General features: G+C 48.1%; 1 protein-coding gene across 3 annotated transcripts in view; it reads left to right on the forward strand.

Annotated features, from left to right (window-relative positions):
* The window catches only part of LOC138303508 (oocyte zinc finger protein XlCOF6-like), a 163,208-nt gene that overhangs the window by 17,778 nt on the left and 129,778 nt on the right, over window positions 1-15,652 (forward strand). For all 3 annotated transcript variants that reach the window (XM_069242687.1, XM_069242688.1, XM_069242689.1), the window contains exon 3: window positions 13,368-13,478. In XM_069242687.1, coding sequence (XP_069098788.1) covers window positions 13,368-13,478 — 111 coding nt within the window. The remainder of the gene's footprint in view (window positions 1-13,367; window positions 13,479-15,652) is intronic.

The following is a 15,652-nucleotide window of genomic DNA, read 5'->3' on the forward strand; positions in this document are numbered from 1 at the left end:
TTCCCATACTTTGTGGAATATGGTGGCGCAAGTGCTGCCCCAGGTCCCAGAGGGCGTACGAGACACTCTCACCCAGGCTGTCAAGGATGGGAGAGATGCAGCCAAGTTTACGATCCGGTGCGGCTTGGACACGACCGACTCGCTGGGCAGAGCGATTTCATCGTCAGTGGCCCTACGTCGCCACGCCTGGCTACGTCCTACTGGTTTTTCAGGGGATGTCCAGTCTAGCTTGATGGACATACCCTTTGATGGCTCTCACCTTTTTGGCGAAAAGGCAGACTCCGCGCTTGAGAGGTTCAAGGATTCTCGAGCCACGGCCAGATCCTTGGGCCTTTCAGCGCTGGCACGACAGCAGTCTGCCTTTCGCACCTTACGAGGCTTCGGAAGGGGTGTGCTACCACGCCAGCCACAGTTTAGCCACCGTCCTCAGGCTTCACAGCATCCCGGAAGAGGACGTGGTACCATCAGACCCAGAGGGTCTGGCCAGAGGTCGGCCGCCACACAGCCCGCCTCCACTGTAAGGAGGATTTGTTTTCATCTCCCTCAATGGCTTTCCATCACCACGGACAAGTGGGTCCTGCAGATCATACGGAAGGGCTACTCCCTTCCAGTCTTTCCCTCCTTCTATCCCTCCGACAAAGGAATGGCTGATGGAGGACCATCTAGCTTTGCTCTGCGAGGAAGTTATAGCTCTCTTGGCCAAGGGAGCCATAGAAAGAGTCTGGATATCAGAAGTAGGCAGTGGTTGTTATTCACGCTACTTTCTGATTCCCAAAAAGAACAAAGGCCTTCGCCCTATCTTGGATTTAAGGGACCTCAATCTCTTCCTCAAGAAAGAGAAATTCAAGATGCTCACTCTTGCTCAGGTTTTGTCTGCCCTAGACCAAGGAGACTGGATGGTAGCGTTGGATTTGCAGGATGCATATTTCCATATTCCTATCCTGCCAGCCCACAGGCGTTGCCTGCGGTTCTAGGTGGGCCACGAGCACTTTGTTTACCGTGCTTCCTTTCGGTCTCACCAGTGCCCCTCGGGTGTTCACAAAGGTGACGGCGGTGGTGGCAGCTCATTTGCACAGGTCAGGGATCTCAGTCTTCCCCTACCTAGATGATTGGCTGTTGAAGGCTCCTACGGCCCAGGCTCTCATCACCCACCTCCAGACGAGGGCGGACCTCTTGCATTCGCTGAGGTTCACTATAAATGTGCCGAAGTCACACCTGACTCCCTCTCAGAAGCTCACTTGCATCAGAGCTGTTCTGGACACAGTGGAGTATCAGGCTTATCCTCCCGATCAGCGGGTTCAGGATATTCAGGTTATGATTCCGATGTTTTGGCCTCTATCCTGGATCTCGGTGAGACAGACTCTGAGGCTGCTGGGACTCATGGCTTCCTGCATCCTGTTGGTCAAGCATGCCAGATGGCGCATGAGGGCTCTGCAGTAGGACCTGAAGTTCCAGTGGGCACAGCATCAGGGAAATCTTACCGACGTGGTTCAGATCTCGGAGGGGACTGCAAAAGATCTGCAGTGGTGGTTAATGAACTGCGAGTGGGTCAAGGGCAGACCCCTCTCCCTTCCCCAACAAGATCTAATGGTAGTGACAGATGCGTCACTTCTGGGATGGGGTGGCCATCTGGGGGAGGTGGAGATCAGAGGTCACTGGTCTCCGGCGGAATCTGGGCTCCACATCAACTTTTTGGAGCTTCGGGCGATCCGGCTAGCATTAAAAGCATTTCTTCCTGTTGTGAAAGGGAAGGTGGTACAGGTGTTCACAGACAATACTACTGCAATGTGGTACTGCAACAAGCAGGGCGGTGTGGGGTCGTGGACCCTTTGTCAAGAGGCTGTACGTCGCTGGACATGGCTGGAACAGCAGGGCATGACCCTGGTGGTTCAACACCTGACAGGTTCTCTGAACGCCAGAGCAGACGAACTCAGACGAAAATGCTTAGAGGATCACGAATTGTGTCTCCATCCGGAGGTGGCGCAAGGACTCTTTCAGCAGTGGGATCTTAATTTGGTTCTTACCTTCCTTATGTGTGCTCCCTTCGAGCCCTTGTATAACTGTCCTCTTCGGCTGCTTACTATTAAGACAGCTTTTTTTGGTGCCAATTACATCTGCCAGAAGAGTTAGTGAGCTACAGGCTTTGTCATCAAAACCGCCGTATCTCACAATCTTTCCTGAAAAAGTGGTTCTCAGAACTCGTGCCTCTTTCCTCCCCAAGTTGGTGACCCCTTTCCATCTGGGTCAAAATATCACCCTACCCACCTTCTTTGCACCACCGCATCCCTCTAAGGAAGAGGAGCGTCTCCATCGGCTGGACCCAAAAAGAGCGTTATCGTTCTACCTTGACCGCACTAAATAGTTCCGGTGGACGACCAACTCTTTGTGGGGTACGTTGGTGCAAAGAAGTGTCGGGCAGTGCAGAAACGATCCATTTCGCACTGGGTCGTTCTCTGTATAAAAATATGCTACGCTTTGGCGAAGAAGCAGCCTCCTGAGGGCTTGAACGCTCATTCTACTAGGGGGAAAGCTGCTACCACTGCGTTAGCGCGTGGCATACCGGTGGTGGACATTTGTCAGGCTGCAACGTGGGCTTCTTTGCACACGTTCGCAAAACACTACTGCCTGGATAGCCAGTTGAGGAGAGAGGGGCATTTTGCCCGGTCTGTTTTGCAAGACTTTCTTGTGTAAAAATCTCCTGCACACCCACCGCTAGTGGTTATAGCTTGGGTATCTATTCTAAGGTAAGGAAGCTGCAGCTAGAAGTCTCTATCAGATGAACAAGTTACTTACCTTCGGTAACGAGGTATCTGGTAGAGACTCTATCTAGCTGCAGATTCCTTACACCCGCCCAAGCCGCCCCGCTCTGGGGAAGTTTTCCTCATGTAGATATGCATATATTTGTATATATGTATTTATGTGTACATATGTATATTTTTGATCTTGGCATCTATTTGCTTTTCTTAAAGGCATGAAAGTATTTTTTACTCCAAACAGTTAAAGAGGTGAAATACATGATAGCTGGTTCTTCCATGACTCTGTGCTTCTGGTGTGGGAAGTTGTGGAAAAGAACTGACGTACGCGACAGCGTCTATATAGACAACCGTGACATAGATCCGAACGACGGCGCGCGCGCAGAGTACTGCTCAGAAAAAACTCTGGATTCGAAGCTGACGCCAGGGAATTCTAAGGTAAGGAATCTGCAGCTAGATAGAGTCTCTACCAGATACCTCGTTACTGAAAGTAAGTAACTTGTTCCTCAGGTCTAGAGTTTAGCTGTACATGTACACTAAGACACCTGTATCCAAAGGGATACCATAAAAGCCTGTTTACCATGGCTACCCACAATATGCCAGGGATTAGCAGCATTTTGCTAGATATTACCCCTGCTGTGCCAGGGCTAACAGGAATTACTGTTAGAAATGTAAAACTCTAGAGGAGCTCATGGACTGGCCTCAGTCTCTGTTGAAACATGGAGGTACAATGTGGATCCACCTCTTCCAGTATCTTGTCTGCTCTCTGCTCTGTTGATCCCAGTCTTTGAGATAATTGGTGACAAGGGACTAGATAAATGTTGTCTCCCCTTTATTCAATGTGCTGGTTGAAGGAAATAAACTCCCCATTTAACCCCTTCGCTGCCAGGCCTTTTCCCCCTCCTGTGCCGAGCCTTTTTTTGGCTATTTGGAGCAGTTCGCGCTTAGGCCCTCATAACTTTTTGTTCACATAAGCTACCCACGCCAAATTTGCGTCCTTTTTTTCCAACATCCTAGGGATTCTAGAGGTACCCAGACTTTGTGGGTTCCCCAGAAGGAGGCCAAGAAATTAGCCAAAAAACAGTGAAAATTTCGTTTTTTTCAAACAAATTGGAAAAATGGGCTGCAGAAGAAGGCTTGTCGTTTTTCCCCTGAAAAGGGCATCAACAAAGGGTTTGCGGTGATAAAATCACCAGCTTCCCAGCTTTCAGGAACAGGCAGATTTTAATCAGAAAACCCAATTTTTCAACACAATTTTGGCATTTTACGGGGACATACCCCATTTTTACGATTTTTTGTGCTTTCAGCCTCCTTCCAGTCAGTGACAGAAATGGGCATGAAACCAACGCTGGATCCCAGAAACCGCAACATTTTTGAAAAGTAGACAAAAATCTGAATTCAGCAAGGGGTAATTTGTGTAGATCCTACAAGGGTTTCCTACAGAAAATAACAACTGAAAAAGAAAAATATTGAAATTGAGGTGAAAAAAACATCAATTTTTCTCTACGTTTTACTTTGTAACTTTTTCCAGCAATGTCAGATTTTCGAAAGCAATATACTGTTACGTCTGCTGGACTCTTCTGGTTGCGGGGATATATAGGGCTTATAGGTTCATCAAGAACTCTAGGTACCCAGAGCCAATAAATGACCTGCACCCTGCAGTGGGTTTTCAATCTATGCCGGGTATACAGCAATTCATTAGCTGAAATATAAAGAGTAAAAAATAGCTATCAAGAAAACCTTTGTATTTCCAAAATGGGCACAAGATAAGGTGTTGAGAAGCAGTGGTTATTTGCACATCTCTGAATTCCGGGGTGCCCATACTAGCATGTGAATTACAGGGCATTTCTCAAATAGACGTCTTTTTTACACACTGTCTTACATTTGGAAGGAAAAAATGTAGAGAAAGACAAGGGGCAATAACACTTGTTTTGCTATTCTATGTTCCCCCAAGTCTCCCGATAAAAATGATACCTCACTTGTGTGGGTAGGCCTAGCGCCCGCGACAGGATATGCCCCAAAACACAACGTGGACACATCACAGAAAACAGAGCTGTTTTTAGCAAAGTGACTACCTGTAGATTTTGGCCTGTAGCTCAGCCGACACCTAGGGAAACCTACCAAACCTGTGCATTTCTGAAAACTAGAGACCTAGGGGAATCCAAGATGGGGTGGCTTGTGTGGCTCGGACCAGGTTCTGTTACCCAGAATCCTTTGCAAACCTCAAAATTTGGCTAAAAAAACACATGTTCCTCATATTTCTGTGATAGAAAGTTCTGGAATCTGAGAGGAGCCACAAATTTCCTTCCACCCAGCGTTCCCCCACGTCTCCCGATAAAAATGATACCTCACTTGTGTGGGTAGGCCTAGCGCCGGCGACAGAAAACGCCCCAAAGCGCAACGTGGACACATCCAAATTTGTGAAGGAAAACAGAGGTGTTTTTTGCAAAGTGCCTACCTGCAGATTTTGGCCTGTAGCTCAGCCGCCACCTAGGGAAACCTACCAAACCTGTGCATTTCTGAAAACTAGAGACCTAGGGGAATCCAAGAAGGGGTGACTTGTGTGGCTCGGACCAGGTTCTGTTACCCAGAATCCTTTGCAAACCTCAAAATTTGGCTAAAAAAACACATGTTCCTCACATTTCTGTGGCAGAAAGTTCTGGAATCTGAGAGGAGCCACAAATTTCCTTCCACCCAGCGTTCCCCCACGTCTCCCGATAAAAATGATACCTCACTTGTGTGGGTAGGCCTAGCGCCCGTGACAGGAAATGCCCCAAAGCGCAACGTGGACACAGCCAAATTGGTGAAGGAAAACAGAGGTGTTTTTTGCAAAGTGCCTACCTGTAGATTTTGGCCTGTAGCTCAGCCGCCACATAGGGAAACCTACCAAACCTGTGCATTTCTGAAAACTAGAGACCTAGGGGAATCCAAGATGGGGTGACTTGTGTGGCTTGGACCAGGTTCTGTTACCCACAATCCTTTGCAAACCTCAAAATTGGGCTAAAAAAACACATGTTCCTCACATTTCTGTGGCAGAAAGTTCTGGAATCTGAGAGGAGCCACAAATTTCCTTCCACCCAGCGTTCCCCCACGTCTCCCGATAAAAATGATACCTCACTTGTGTGGGTAGGCCTAGCGCCCGCGACAGGAAACGCCCCAAAGCGCAACGTGGACACAGCCAAATTTTTGAAGGAAAACAGAGGTGTTTTTTGCAAAGTGCCTACCTGTAGATTTTGGCCTGTAGCTCAGCCGCCACATAGGGAAACCTACCAAACCTGTGCATTTCTGAAAACTAGAGACCTAGGGGAATCCAAGATGGGGTGACTTGTGTGGCTTGGACCAGGTTCTGTTACCCACAATCCTTTGCAAACCTCAAAATTGGGCTAAAAAAACACATGTTCCTCACATTTCTGTGGCAGAAAGTTCTGGAATCTGAGAGGAGCCACAAATTTCCTTCCACCCAGCGTTCCCCCACGTCTCCCGATAAAAATGATACATCACTTGTGTGGGTAGGCCTAGCGCCCGCGACAGGAGACACCCCAAAACGCAACGTGGACACATCACATTTTTTCATTGAAAACAGTGCCTACCTGTAGATTTTGGCCTCTAGCTCAGCCGGCACCTAGGGAAACCTACCAACCCTGTGCATTTTTGAAAACTAGAGACCTAGGGGAATCCAAGATGGGGTGACTTGCGGGGCTCTGACCAGGTTCTGTTACCCAGAATCCTTTGCAAACCTCAAATTCTGTCTAAAAAACCGCATTTTCCACACATTTCGGTGACAGAAAGTTCTGGAATCTGAGTGGAGCCACGAATTTCCTTCCACCCAGCGTTCCCCCAAGTCTCCCGATAAAAATGATACCTCACTTGTGTGGGTGGGCCAGGTGCCTGCAACAGAATAAGGCCCAAAACTTGTAGAGATAGAGGGGATAGCACAGCAAGTTTATAAGGACATATTCTTTTATACATCTTTAGACTGACTCTGCTTTGGGGACCCACATAAGTGAGGTGTCATTTTACTTGGGAGGCTGAGGGGAACACTGGGGAGTAGGAATTTTGTGCTGGAGTGGTGATCCTACGAAGAAAAGTAAGGAAAATATGCTTTTTTAAGCACATTTTGAGGTTTACAGAGGAGTCTGGGTAAGAAAATGTTGGGGGATCCACGCAAGCCACACCTCCCTGGACTCCTTTGGGTGTCTAGTTTTAAAAAATGTCTGGGTTTGGTAGGTTTCCCTAGATGATGGCCGCACACAGGACCAAAAACATAGGTGCCCTCTCCCCCCCAAACACAGGTAGTTTTGTAATATATCGTTTTGATGTGCCCACATACGTCCGTGATGTGCCAAACACTAAAATTTTTTAAAAAAGAAACACACTTAGGTTATGTGAAAAAGACCCCTCACCCACCAACCAAGTTGGTGGCATGCTTCATCATCGGGGTCCCACCTGAGGCACCTAGCGTGTCACAGGTGTGCTGCGACGCCTGATTACAGCGAAGCAGGTTTTGTCATTTTTACCACACATACTGGTTGGATTTGGCACGAGGGTGAGTGATGGTTCAGTGGATCAAATTTTACTAACAAGAGCTTTCACAAAAATGAAATGGACTGTTAGTAACTGAAAGGCAAAAAACTGAACCAATGACTCACAGCTCGTGAGCTGTAAAGCCGCGACAAGGCACCAACCGCTTTACAGTCCATTCACACAACTTTCATACATGACACACACAAGGCCATTCACACCGCCAGCCACGGGCCCAGCACATTACAACACTCACATCGACAGACAGCGCCACTCAAGGGCCCATCACTTACATACGCCCACATGCCTGATACAACAATCACACCAGCTGATGGGAGTGTGTGGACTGGTGTTTGGCTGGCAGTGTGTTGCAGTAGCCAACAGCAAGTCAATATGTACACTCTCAGCCAAGCCCCACTCCACACACAATGGCATCATTTTTTTTTTTTTTTTAAACAGAGGAACCGCTAACTAAGTAGAAAGAATTACAAAACTACAAACACAAAAGCTCTAACTAAGAACATGACAAAAATGCTAACCATGAAACTAAACACATGAAAATACAAAACAGACATGAGTTTACACTCATGGTTGTTCCCAGAAATTCTTTTGGGTGTGGTAATTCTTAAAACAAGCACCGACACACAGCCCAGGCTTTGAAGGACAATCTGGGCAGTACATTCGAGTCTCCCTCCGGATACCTCTTCGAAAACACACTCTACATTTCTTAGCTGGAAAGTCTTTTTTGGGTGTGGGAGGAATGTGCTCAGCAAAGTGGCGATCTTTCAATCTAGCCACATCCTCCACCACTGCTTCTCTAGGAACTCTGGCCTGTTCCACCACAATAAGGCTCTCTATCACTGACTCCTGAAATTTCACAAATGTCATCTTTGACTCTGGAGACCTATCCCTAAACACAATAAAAGCATTGAAGGTTGCTAAGTGGAAGAGGTGAAGTGCTAACTTCTTATACCAAACGTAAGACTTACGAATAGCAGTATAAGGTTCCAACCTCTGGTCAACTCTATCTACACCTCCCATGTGCTTATTATAATCTAAAATGCACACAGGTTTGCGCACTTCCGCAACCTGGCCCCAAACAGTCACAGGGGAAGTACTCTCATCATGGATGGTACTTAGCATGTAGACATCCCTCTTGTCTGAAAATTTCAAAGCTAGCAGCTCCTCGTTCCGCAAGGCACAGCACTGTCCTCTCTCAAGTTTTTTACAGACAAGCTCCCTTGGATAGCCCTTCCGGTTAGAACGGATTGTGCCACAAGCAACTGTGTCCACTCTAAACAATTCCTTGAACAATTGCACACCAGTGTAGAAGTTGTCTACATACAAATGGTGACCTTTGTTGAACAGTCGCCTACCAAGATCCCACACAATTTTCTCAGTAACTCCAAAAGTGGGAGGACAACCAGGGGGGTCAATATTAGAATCCCTACCAGTGTACACACGGAAACTATACACATATCCTGTCCTACTTTCAGACAGCATATACAATTTAATTCCATATCGTGCCCTTTTGCTAGGAATGTACTGCCTAAAAACCAAACGACCCTTGAAGAGGACCAAAGACTCGTCCACACTTAACTCTTTGCCTGGAACATAGACCTCCGAAAACCGATCTACAAAATGATCAAGGACAGGCCTAATCTTAAAAAGACGGTCAGAATCTGGGTGATCTCGTGGCAAGGCTAATGCATTGTCAACAAAATGCAGCATCCTAAGAAGAAGCAAATACCGATTACGACTCATGGTCGCTGGAAATATAGCTGTTGCCATCAAGGGACTAGTAGACCAATAAGAAGCCAGTGACGGCTTCCTTATCAACCTCATCAAAAAAGTCAAACCCAAAAACTTTTTTAACTCCTCCAAATTTGTGGGAATCCACTGGGCAGCTCTAGAGTGTGGCCTAAGTCTAGCAGCGTTGTCCCTCAAATGCTGCTCCGCATACAAATTAGTCTGCTCAACAATCTCTTCCAAAAACATATCATCCATGAATAACTCAAAGAAATTGATAGGCATAAAGTTCTCTGTATTGGCGTTACACCCCGGGAGACCAGTAAAGGCAGGCAATTCTGGCTGCTCCATGTTTGGGGCAACCCAGACATCAGGTCTTATAACGGGAAACCTTTCAGCCCCAGGTTGCTGCACTATTGGCACATCAATGTCCTCCTCTAAAACAGACCCTTCATCTGCACTGAGTGTGGCTTCATCATCAGAAGATTCCCCTCCAACAGAAACATCACTGCCAGAATCTCTGACTTCCTCCTCTGCCTCAGATGCAGAGTCCGTCTCATAGTCATGATCAGACTGTGACTCAAAAAGCATACCAACCACCTGCTGAGCGGTCATCCTGCGGCTAGCCATGATCTCTCCTGCTAAAATTAACTGGACAAATTCACCACCAACAACCAGCACTGTGTAAGACAAGTAACAAAGTGTAGCTTTGTTAGTAAGAGTTATAAACTCAAAAACTATACCGCTCACTTGCCTGAAAAAGCTTGATTCACCAGCAACTACACAGCAATCACCAATGATATCCCACTAAAAATAAATAAAGAAAGGCAAATTAGAAATAAGACAAAACAAATATCATTGTGCACAAACCTAAGGACAATTTCACACACAATCCTGCATTTAGTACACCCCCTACAAACATGTCATTCATGCATGGCAACAATACTCCTTTGGAGTACATTGTTTTTCCTTACCTAAAACAAGCAACTGTGCAAACTGCAGGTCAACCACCGCCAAAACCGCAAGGAGCCACAGCAAATAAAGCAAAAGCTTTGAACTAGAACAAAAAGGAGGAAAACATTTTTTATCACAAATGCAAAGACTTCTTCAGTTGACAAACAACCCACCATCAAACATTTAGAAATTGGTGCCTAAGTGGATTCTGCCATAGGGGCAGATGGGCCTACTACAAAAATAGGCCTGTCTGCCCCAAGGAAGCCAGAAAATACCTTTAGTAGTGTGTCCCCATGGAGAGCGACCCTTGCCAAAGGGGACAGCCCTAAAAAAAAAAAAAACACACACAACACTATCCCTGGTGCCTAAGTGGCTTCTGCCCCCCTTGGGGGCAGGTGGGCCTAAGAAAATAGGCCCATCTGCCCCCAGGGGGTGTAGAAATGGCCAACAGGTCAATGCCCCCCTTGGGGGGGCGCCCGTGACCAAGGGGACGCCCCCCCCACAAAAATAAACAAATAAAAAAAAAGCCCTGGCGTTCTAGTGGTTTCTGCCCCCCTTGGGGGCAGACCAGCCTAAAAATAATAGGCTGATCTGTCTCCAAGGGGTGCAGAAATGGCCTGGGTACATGTGCCCCCAAAGTGGGGGGTGACCCTTGCCCAAGGCCCTCCCCCATCCACTAACACACACACACACACACACACACTATCCCTGGAGTCTAAGTGGCTTCTGCCCCCCTTGGGGGCAGGTGGGCCTAACAAAATAGGCCCATCTGCCCCCAAGGGGTGTAGAAATGGCCAACAGCTCAATGCCCCCCTTGGGGGGGCGCCCCGTGACCAAGGGGACGCCCCCCACAAAAATAAACAAATTTTAAAAAATCCCTGGCGTTCTAGTGGTTTCTGCCCCCCTTGGGGGCAGACCAGCCTAAAAATAATAGGCTGATCTGTCTCCAAGGGGTGCAGAAATGGCCTGGGTACATGTGCCCCCAAAGTGGGGGGGGCGACCCTTGCCCAAGGCCCCCCCCCCCATCCACTAACACACACACACACACACTATCCCTGGTGTCTACATGGCTTCTGCCCCCCTTGGGGGCAGGTGGGTCTAAAAAAATAGGCCCATCTGCCCCCAGGGGGTGTAGAAATGGCCAACAGGTCAATGCCCCCCTTGGGGGGGCGCCCCGTGACCAAGGGGACGCCCCCCCACAAAAATAAACAAATAAAAAAAAATCCCTGGCGTTCTAGTGGTTTCTGCCCCCTTGGGGCAGATCAGCCTAAAAATAATAGGCTGATCTGCCCTCAAAGGGGGCAGATATGGCCCTAAAAGACATGCCCCCCAAAGGGGAGCGACCCTTGCCCAAGGGGGCGCCCCCCCATCCACTACACACACAATCCCTGGTGCCTAAGTGGCTTCTGCCCCCCTTGGGGGCAGATGGACCTAAAAAAAATAGGCCGATTTGCCCTCAAGGGGGGCAGGAAAGGCCAACAGTTCTCTGCCCCCTTGGGGGGGGCGCCCTTGCCCAAGGGGGCACCCCCCCCCCACATAAATACACATAAAAATAAAAAACCTGGTGATCTAGTGTTTTCAAATCTGCCCTCAAGGGGGGCAGAAATGGCCCTAAAATACATGCCCCCCAAAGGGGAGCGACCCTTGCCCAAGGGGGCGCCCCCCCATCCACTACACACACAATCCCTGGTGCCTAAGTGGCTTCTGCCCCCCTTGGGGGCAGATGGACCTAAAAAAAATAGGCTGATCTGCCCCCAAGGGGGGCAGAAAAGGCCAACAGTTCTCTGCCCCCTTGGGGGGGCGCCCCTTGCCCAAGGGGGCACCCCCCAACACATAAATGCAAAACAAATTATAAATCCCTGGTGATCTAGTGTTTTCTGCCCCCCTTGGGGGCAGATCTGGCTAAAAAGTAGCCAGTCTGCGCTCAAGGGGGGCAGAAATGGCCCTAAAATACATGCCCCCCAAAGGGGAGCGACCCTTGCCCAAGGGGGCGCCCCCCCATCCACTACACACACAATCCCTGGTGCCTAAGTGGCTTCTGCCACCCTTGGGGGCAGATGGACCTAAAAAAAATAGGCCGATCTGCCCCCAAGGGGGGCAGAAAAGGCCAACAGTTCTCTGCCCCCTTGGGGGGGGGGGCCCTTGCCCAAGGGGGCACCCCCCAACACATAAATGCAAAAAAAAAAAAAAAATCCCTGGTGATCTGGTGTTTTCTGCCCCCCTTGGGGGCAGATCTGGCTGAAAAGTAGCCGAAATGGCCGAAGTAATTGCCCCCCTAAAGGGGAGCGACCCTTGCCCAAGGGGCCGCTCCCCGCATGCCAAAAACAGGTAACAACAATAAAAAAAAAAAAAATCCCTGGTGTCTAGTGGGCATTCCTGCTGCCCGATTGCAATGCGATCGGGCAGCAGGAATGCTCAAAGAGACACCGGGGGAAAGGAAAAGCCTTTCCTTTTCCCCGGTGCCTCTTTAGCCCCAACCCCCCACCCACCGGGAAGAGGAACTCACCACTTCTATCGTCGCCGCACAGGAAGCAAATGGCTTCCTGTGCGGCGAGGATCCCATAATGAAGTCAGCGCGCGATCGCGCGCTGACGTCATTATGGGGGGGTCGGGGGTGGAAGGGGAAGGGCTTCCCCTTCCATCCCTGATTTTGGGGGGTGGGGAGGAAGCACACAGAGGGAGCGAGAGCGCTCCCTCTGGGCTGTGTGCCGAGGACGTAGTGGTTACGTCCTCGGCACAGCAGCACTGTGCCGCGGGACGTAACCACTACGTCCGCGGCACAGAAGGGGTTAATGTTTTGAACTCTCTCTCAAGAGTAAACCATAGTTTCTGTAAACACCATATGCCGACTTCACTTATACTTACCTTTACAGTTCCCCATCGCAGTTACTTCACTCACGATAATACCTCCCTGAAACTGGAGAGGCAGCCATTAACTGCAAACACGCTTGTGAACTGTGAGACTCTGCAGTTTACCAGTACAAGTTACTACACAAATAGTGTGAAAACACACACATTTCATTCCAGAGAACACTAGGCCTCTGTTGCCTGTAAATGTGTTTAACAGAGTACTTCACAGACACACTAAAGGAACCGTGCAAGACCAGAGCCCAGCTTCTTAGGGAACTGCGAGGGTCAGATGTATAGGGGATGGCACGTGACCAGTCCAGGCGCGTGGAGGGGGCTGGTTGTGCATGTTTGGGCATGCAGGGAGGATGAGGTTGCATGTCTTGCGTTTAGAGTGAGATGGGATGGTGTATGGTGTTTACATGTAGGTTTTCAAGCAGATGTGGTCATTTTCTTGTAGTGTGCCATATGACTTTTGACATGAGAACAAACCTCAGTCAATGAACTGTAGCTCACTTGCGTACCTTTTCTCTTTCACTTCAGGCCCTGCGATCGCAGCCTCTGTGTTTTCATTAAGAGATGAAGTAAAGAGAGGTCTAAGTCAGGGGGATTATCAGGACACGGACAGAAGAAACCCCAACAACCCCCCACAGAGTGAGTGAAAGCTTGGAAGTGTTTCATCTGCGGTCATGGGGTCACTGTATCGTGGTGGGAGATGGGTCTTTGGAGGTCATGGTGCCAGTGTGTCCTAACATATTAGACAGTTCTGTACGAACCTTTCTTTTTAGACTTCTTTTTGAGTAATGGAAGGTGATATGGCCTTGGTGGTATTTCTCACAAATATGCACACATGTGTACAGTTGTAAATGGATGGTTACATAAGTATGATATTTTATCGATTTTTAATACGAAGTTCTATATTCCTATGTCCTGATGAGGCCAATAAGTTTAAATGGCCGCAAGGCGCCGACCAACACATTGAGGTGTTTGTGGACTAAATGAATGAGACATTTGAAAAGGGATTGAACTATATTGAACAAATATGAATACAGGACATTTCCATCTGCGGTTCCAACTACCTCAGTTCTACGTTGACTGTTATAGCCACTTGCATAAATAACGCAGGAGCATAGGAGTACGGTGGTTACTCCACCAGCTTGTTATGTTGGGTTTGTGTGCCATAGAAAATGTGTTGGTATATACGTGTTTCTTTTATGTGTTGATTTGTATTTTGTCTTGTGTGAAACATTTAATTTATGTGTATATGGTTAAAGGTGGGATTGTATGAGATAAACATAAATTGCATAAAGTTCTAGGTAGAAGGAATTATCACTTTCCAGTGATTAATTTAGGTTTTCACTGAGGTGATAATTTACATAATTTTCCCTAATATTTGCCACTTCATATGCAGTTTGTCAGAGGTCCAGGCTTAGTGGGGTTAAGAGGCTTTATCCCGGTATGGTGAGGTCAGTCTGATGGATGTAGGGCAGGGTATGCTATGCACAGACACAAACATGCATCACTGCTGTGCTCTCTGCCCTTCCTGGCAGAGTGAAAATGGGGACATGGTTAAGATCATCATCTTCTCTCGTGCTCTGTGAGCTGTCATTGAGGTAAACATCAGCCATAAATGTGCTAATGCATCAGTAGAAGTATGAACAATATATACATATTAATTCTAACCTTGCCTTGAGTGGCAAACAGTCAGCTTTCACAAATCTAGACTGTAGTGCTGTACACTGTCACCTAAAAAGTGTGCACTATAAGGAGTTTGGTCTGTTGTCCAGTGGCCAAAACAAACAGGAAAATGTGTTGTCCTTGATCACAAACAATATGTCTAGGGCATCGGTTGGTGGTAGTTTCACACCCCTGAGATTGTCCTGCTGCTTCACTTTGGGAGTTTGTGTGTCAAGCTCATTTGTCATTGAGGTCTGGTGTAATTTTCTTGTTTCTGTTTGTGAGCAGTGTGTCCTGCATCACCATGTGAGGATCAGTCACCCCTTGTGCTTTAGCACCTGACACTCGCGTGGGCCCTTCTGCTCCACCGTGTGGGACAGGTGTGTCCTACTGCGTGAGCTGCTGTGAGCATTCCTGAAGCACTGTATGAAGATCAGTGTGTCCTCGTTCACCTAGTGGAGATCAGTGTGTCCTCATACACCATGTGAAGATCGGTGTGTCCTTCTGTTTCACCATCTGAAGATCAGTGTGTCCTTCTGTTTCACCATCTGAAGATCAGTGTGTCCTTCTGCTTCACCATGTGAAGATCAGTGTGTCTCCCTGTTTCACCATGTAGAGATCAGTGTGTCGTCCTGCTTCACCATGTGAAGTTCAGTGTGTCCTCCTGCTTCACCATGTGAAGATCAGAGTGTCCTCCTGTTGTACCATGTGAAGGTCAGTGTGTCCTCCTGTTGTACCATGTGAAGGTCAGTGTGTCCTCCTGTTGTACCATGTGAAGGTCAGCGTGTCCTCCTGTTGTACCTTGTGAAGGTCAGTGTGTCCTTCTGCTTCACCATGTCAAGATCAGTGTGTCCTCCTGCTTCACCATGTCAAGATCAGTGTGTCCTCCTGCTTCACCATGTCAAGATCAGTGTGTCCTCCTGCTTCACCATGTCAAGATCAGTGTGTCTTCCTGCTTCACCATGTCAAGATCTGTGTGTCCTCCTGTTTCACCTCCTGCTTCACCATGTCAAGATCAGTGTGTCCTCCTGTTTCACCATGTCAAGATCAGTGTGCCCTCCTGTTTCACCATGTGACAATCATCAGTGTGTCTTTCTGTTTCACCATGTGAAGATCAGTGTGTCTTTCTGTTTCACCATGTGAAGATCAGT

The sequence above is a fragment of the Pleurodeles waltl genome, chromosome 7, assembly GCF_031143425.1.
Source record: "Pleurodeles waltl isolate 20211129_DDA chromosome 7, aPleWal1.hap1.20221129, whole genome shotgun sequence".
In the NCBI taxonomy this organism is placed as follows: Eukaryota; Metazoa; Chordata; class Amphibia; order Caudata; family Salamandridae; genus Pleurodeles; species Pleurodeles waltl.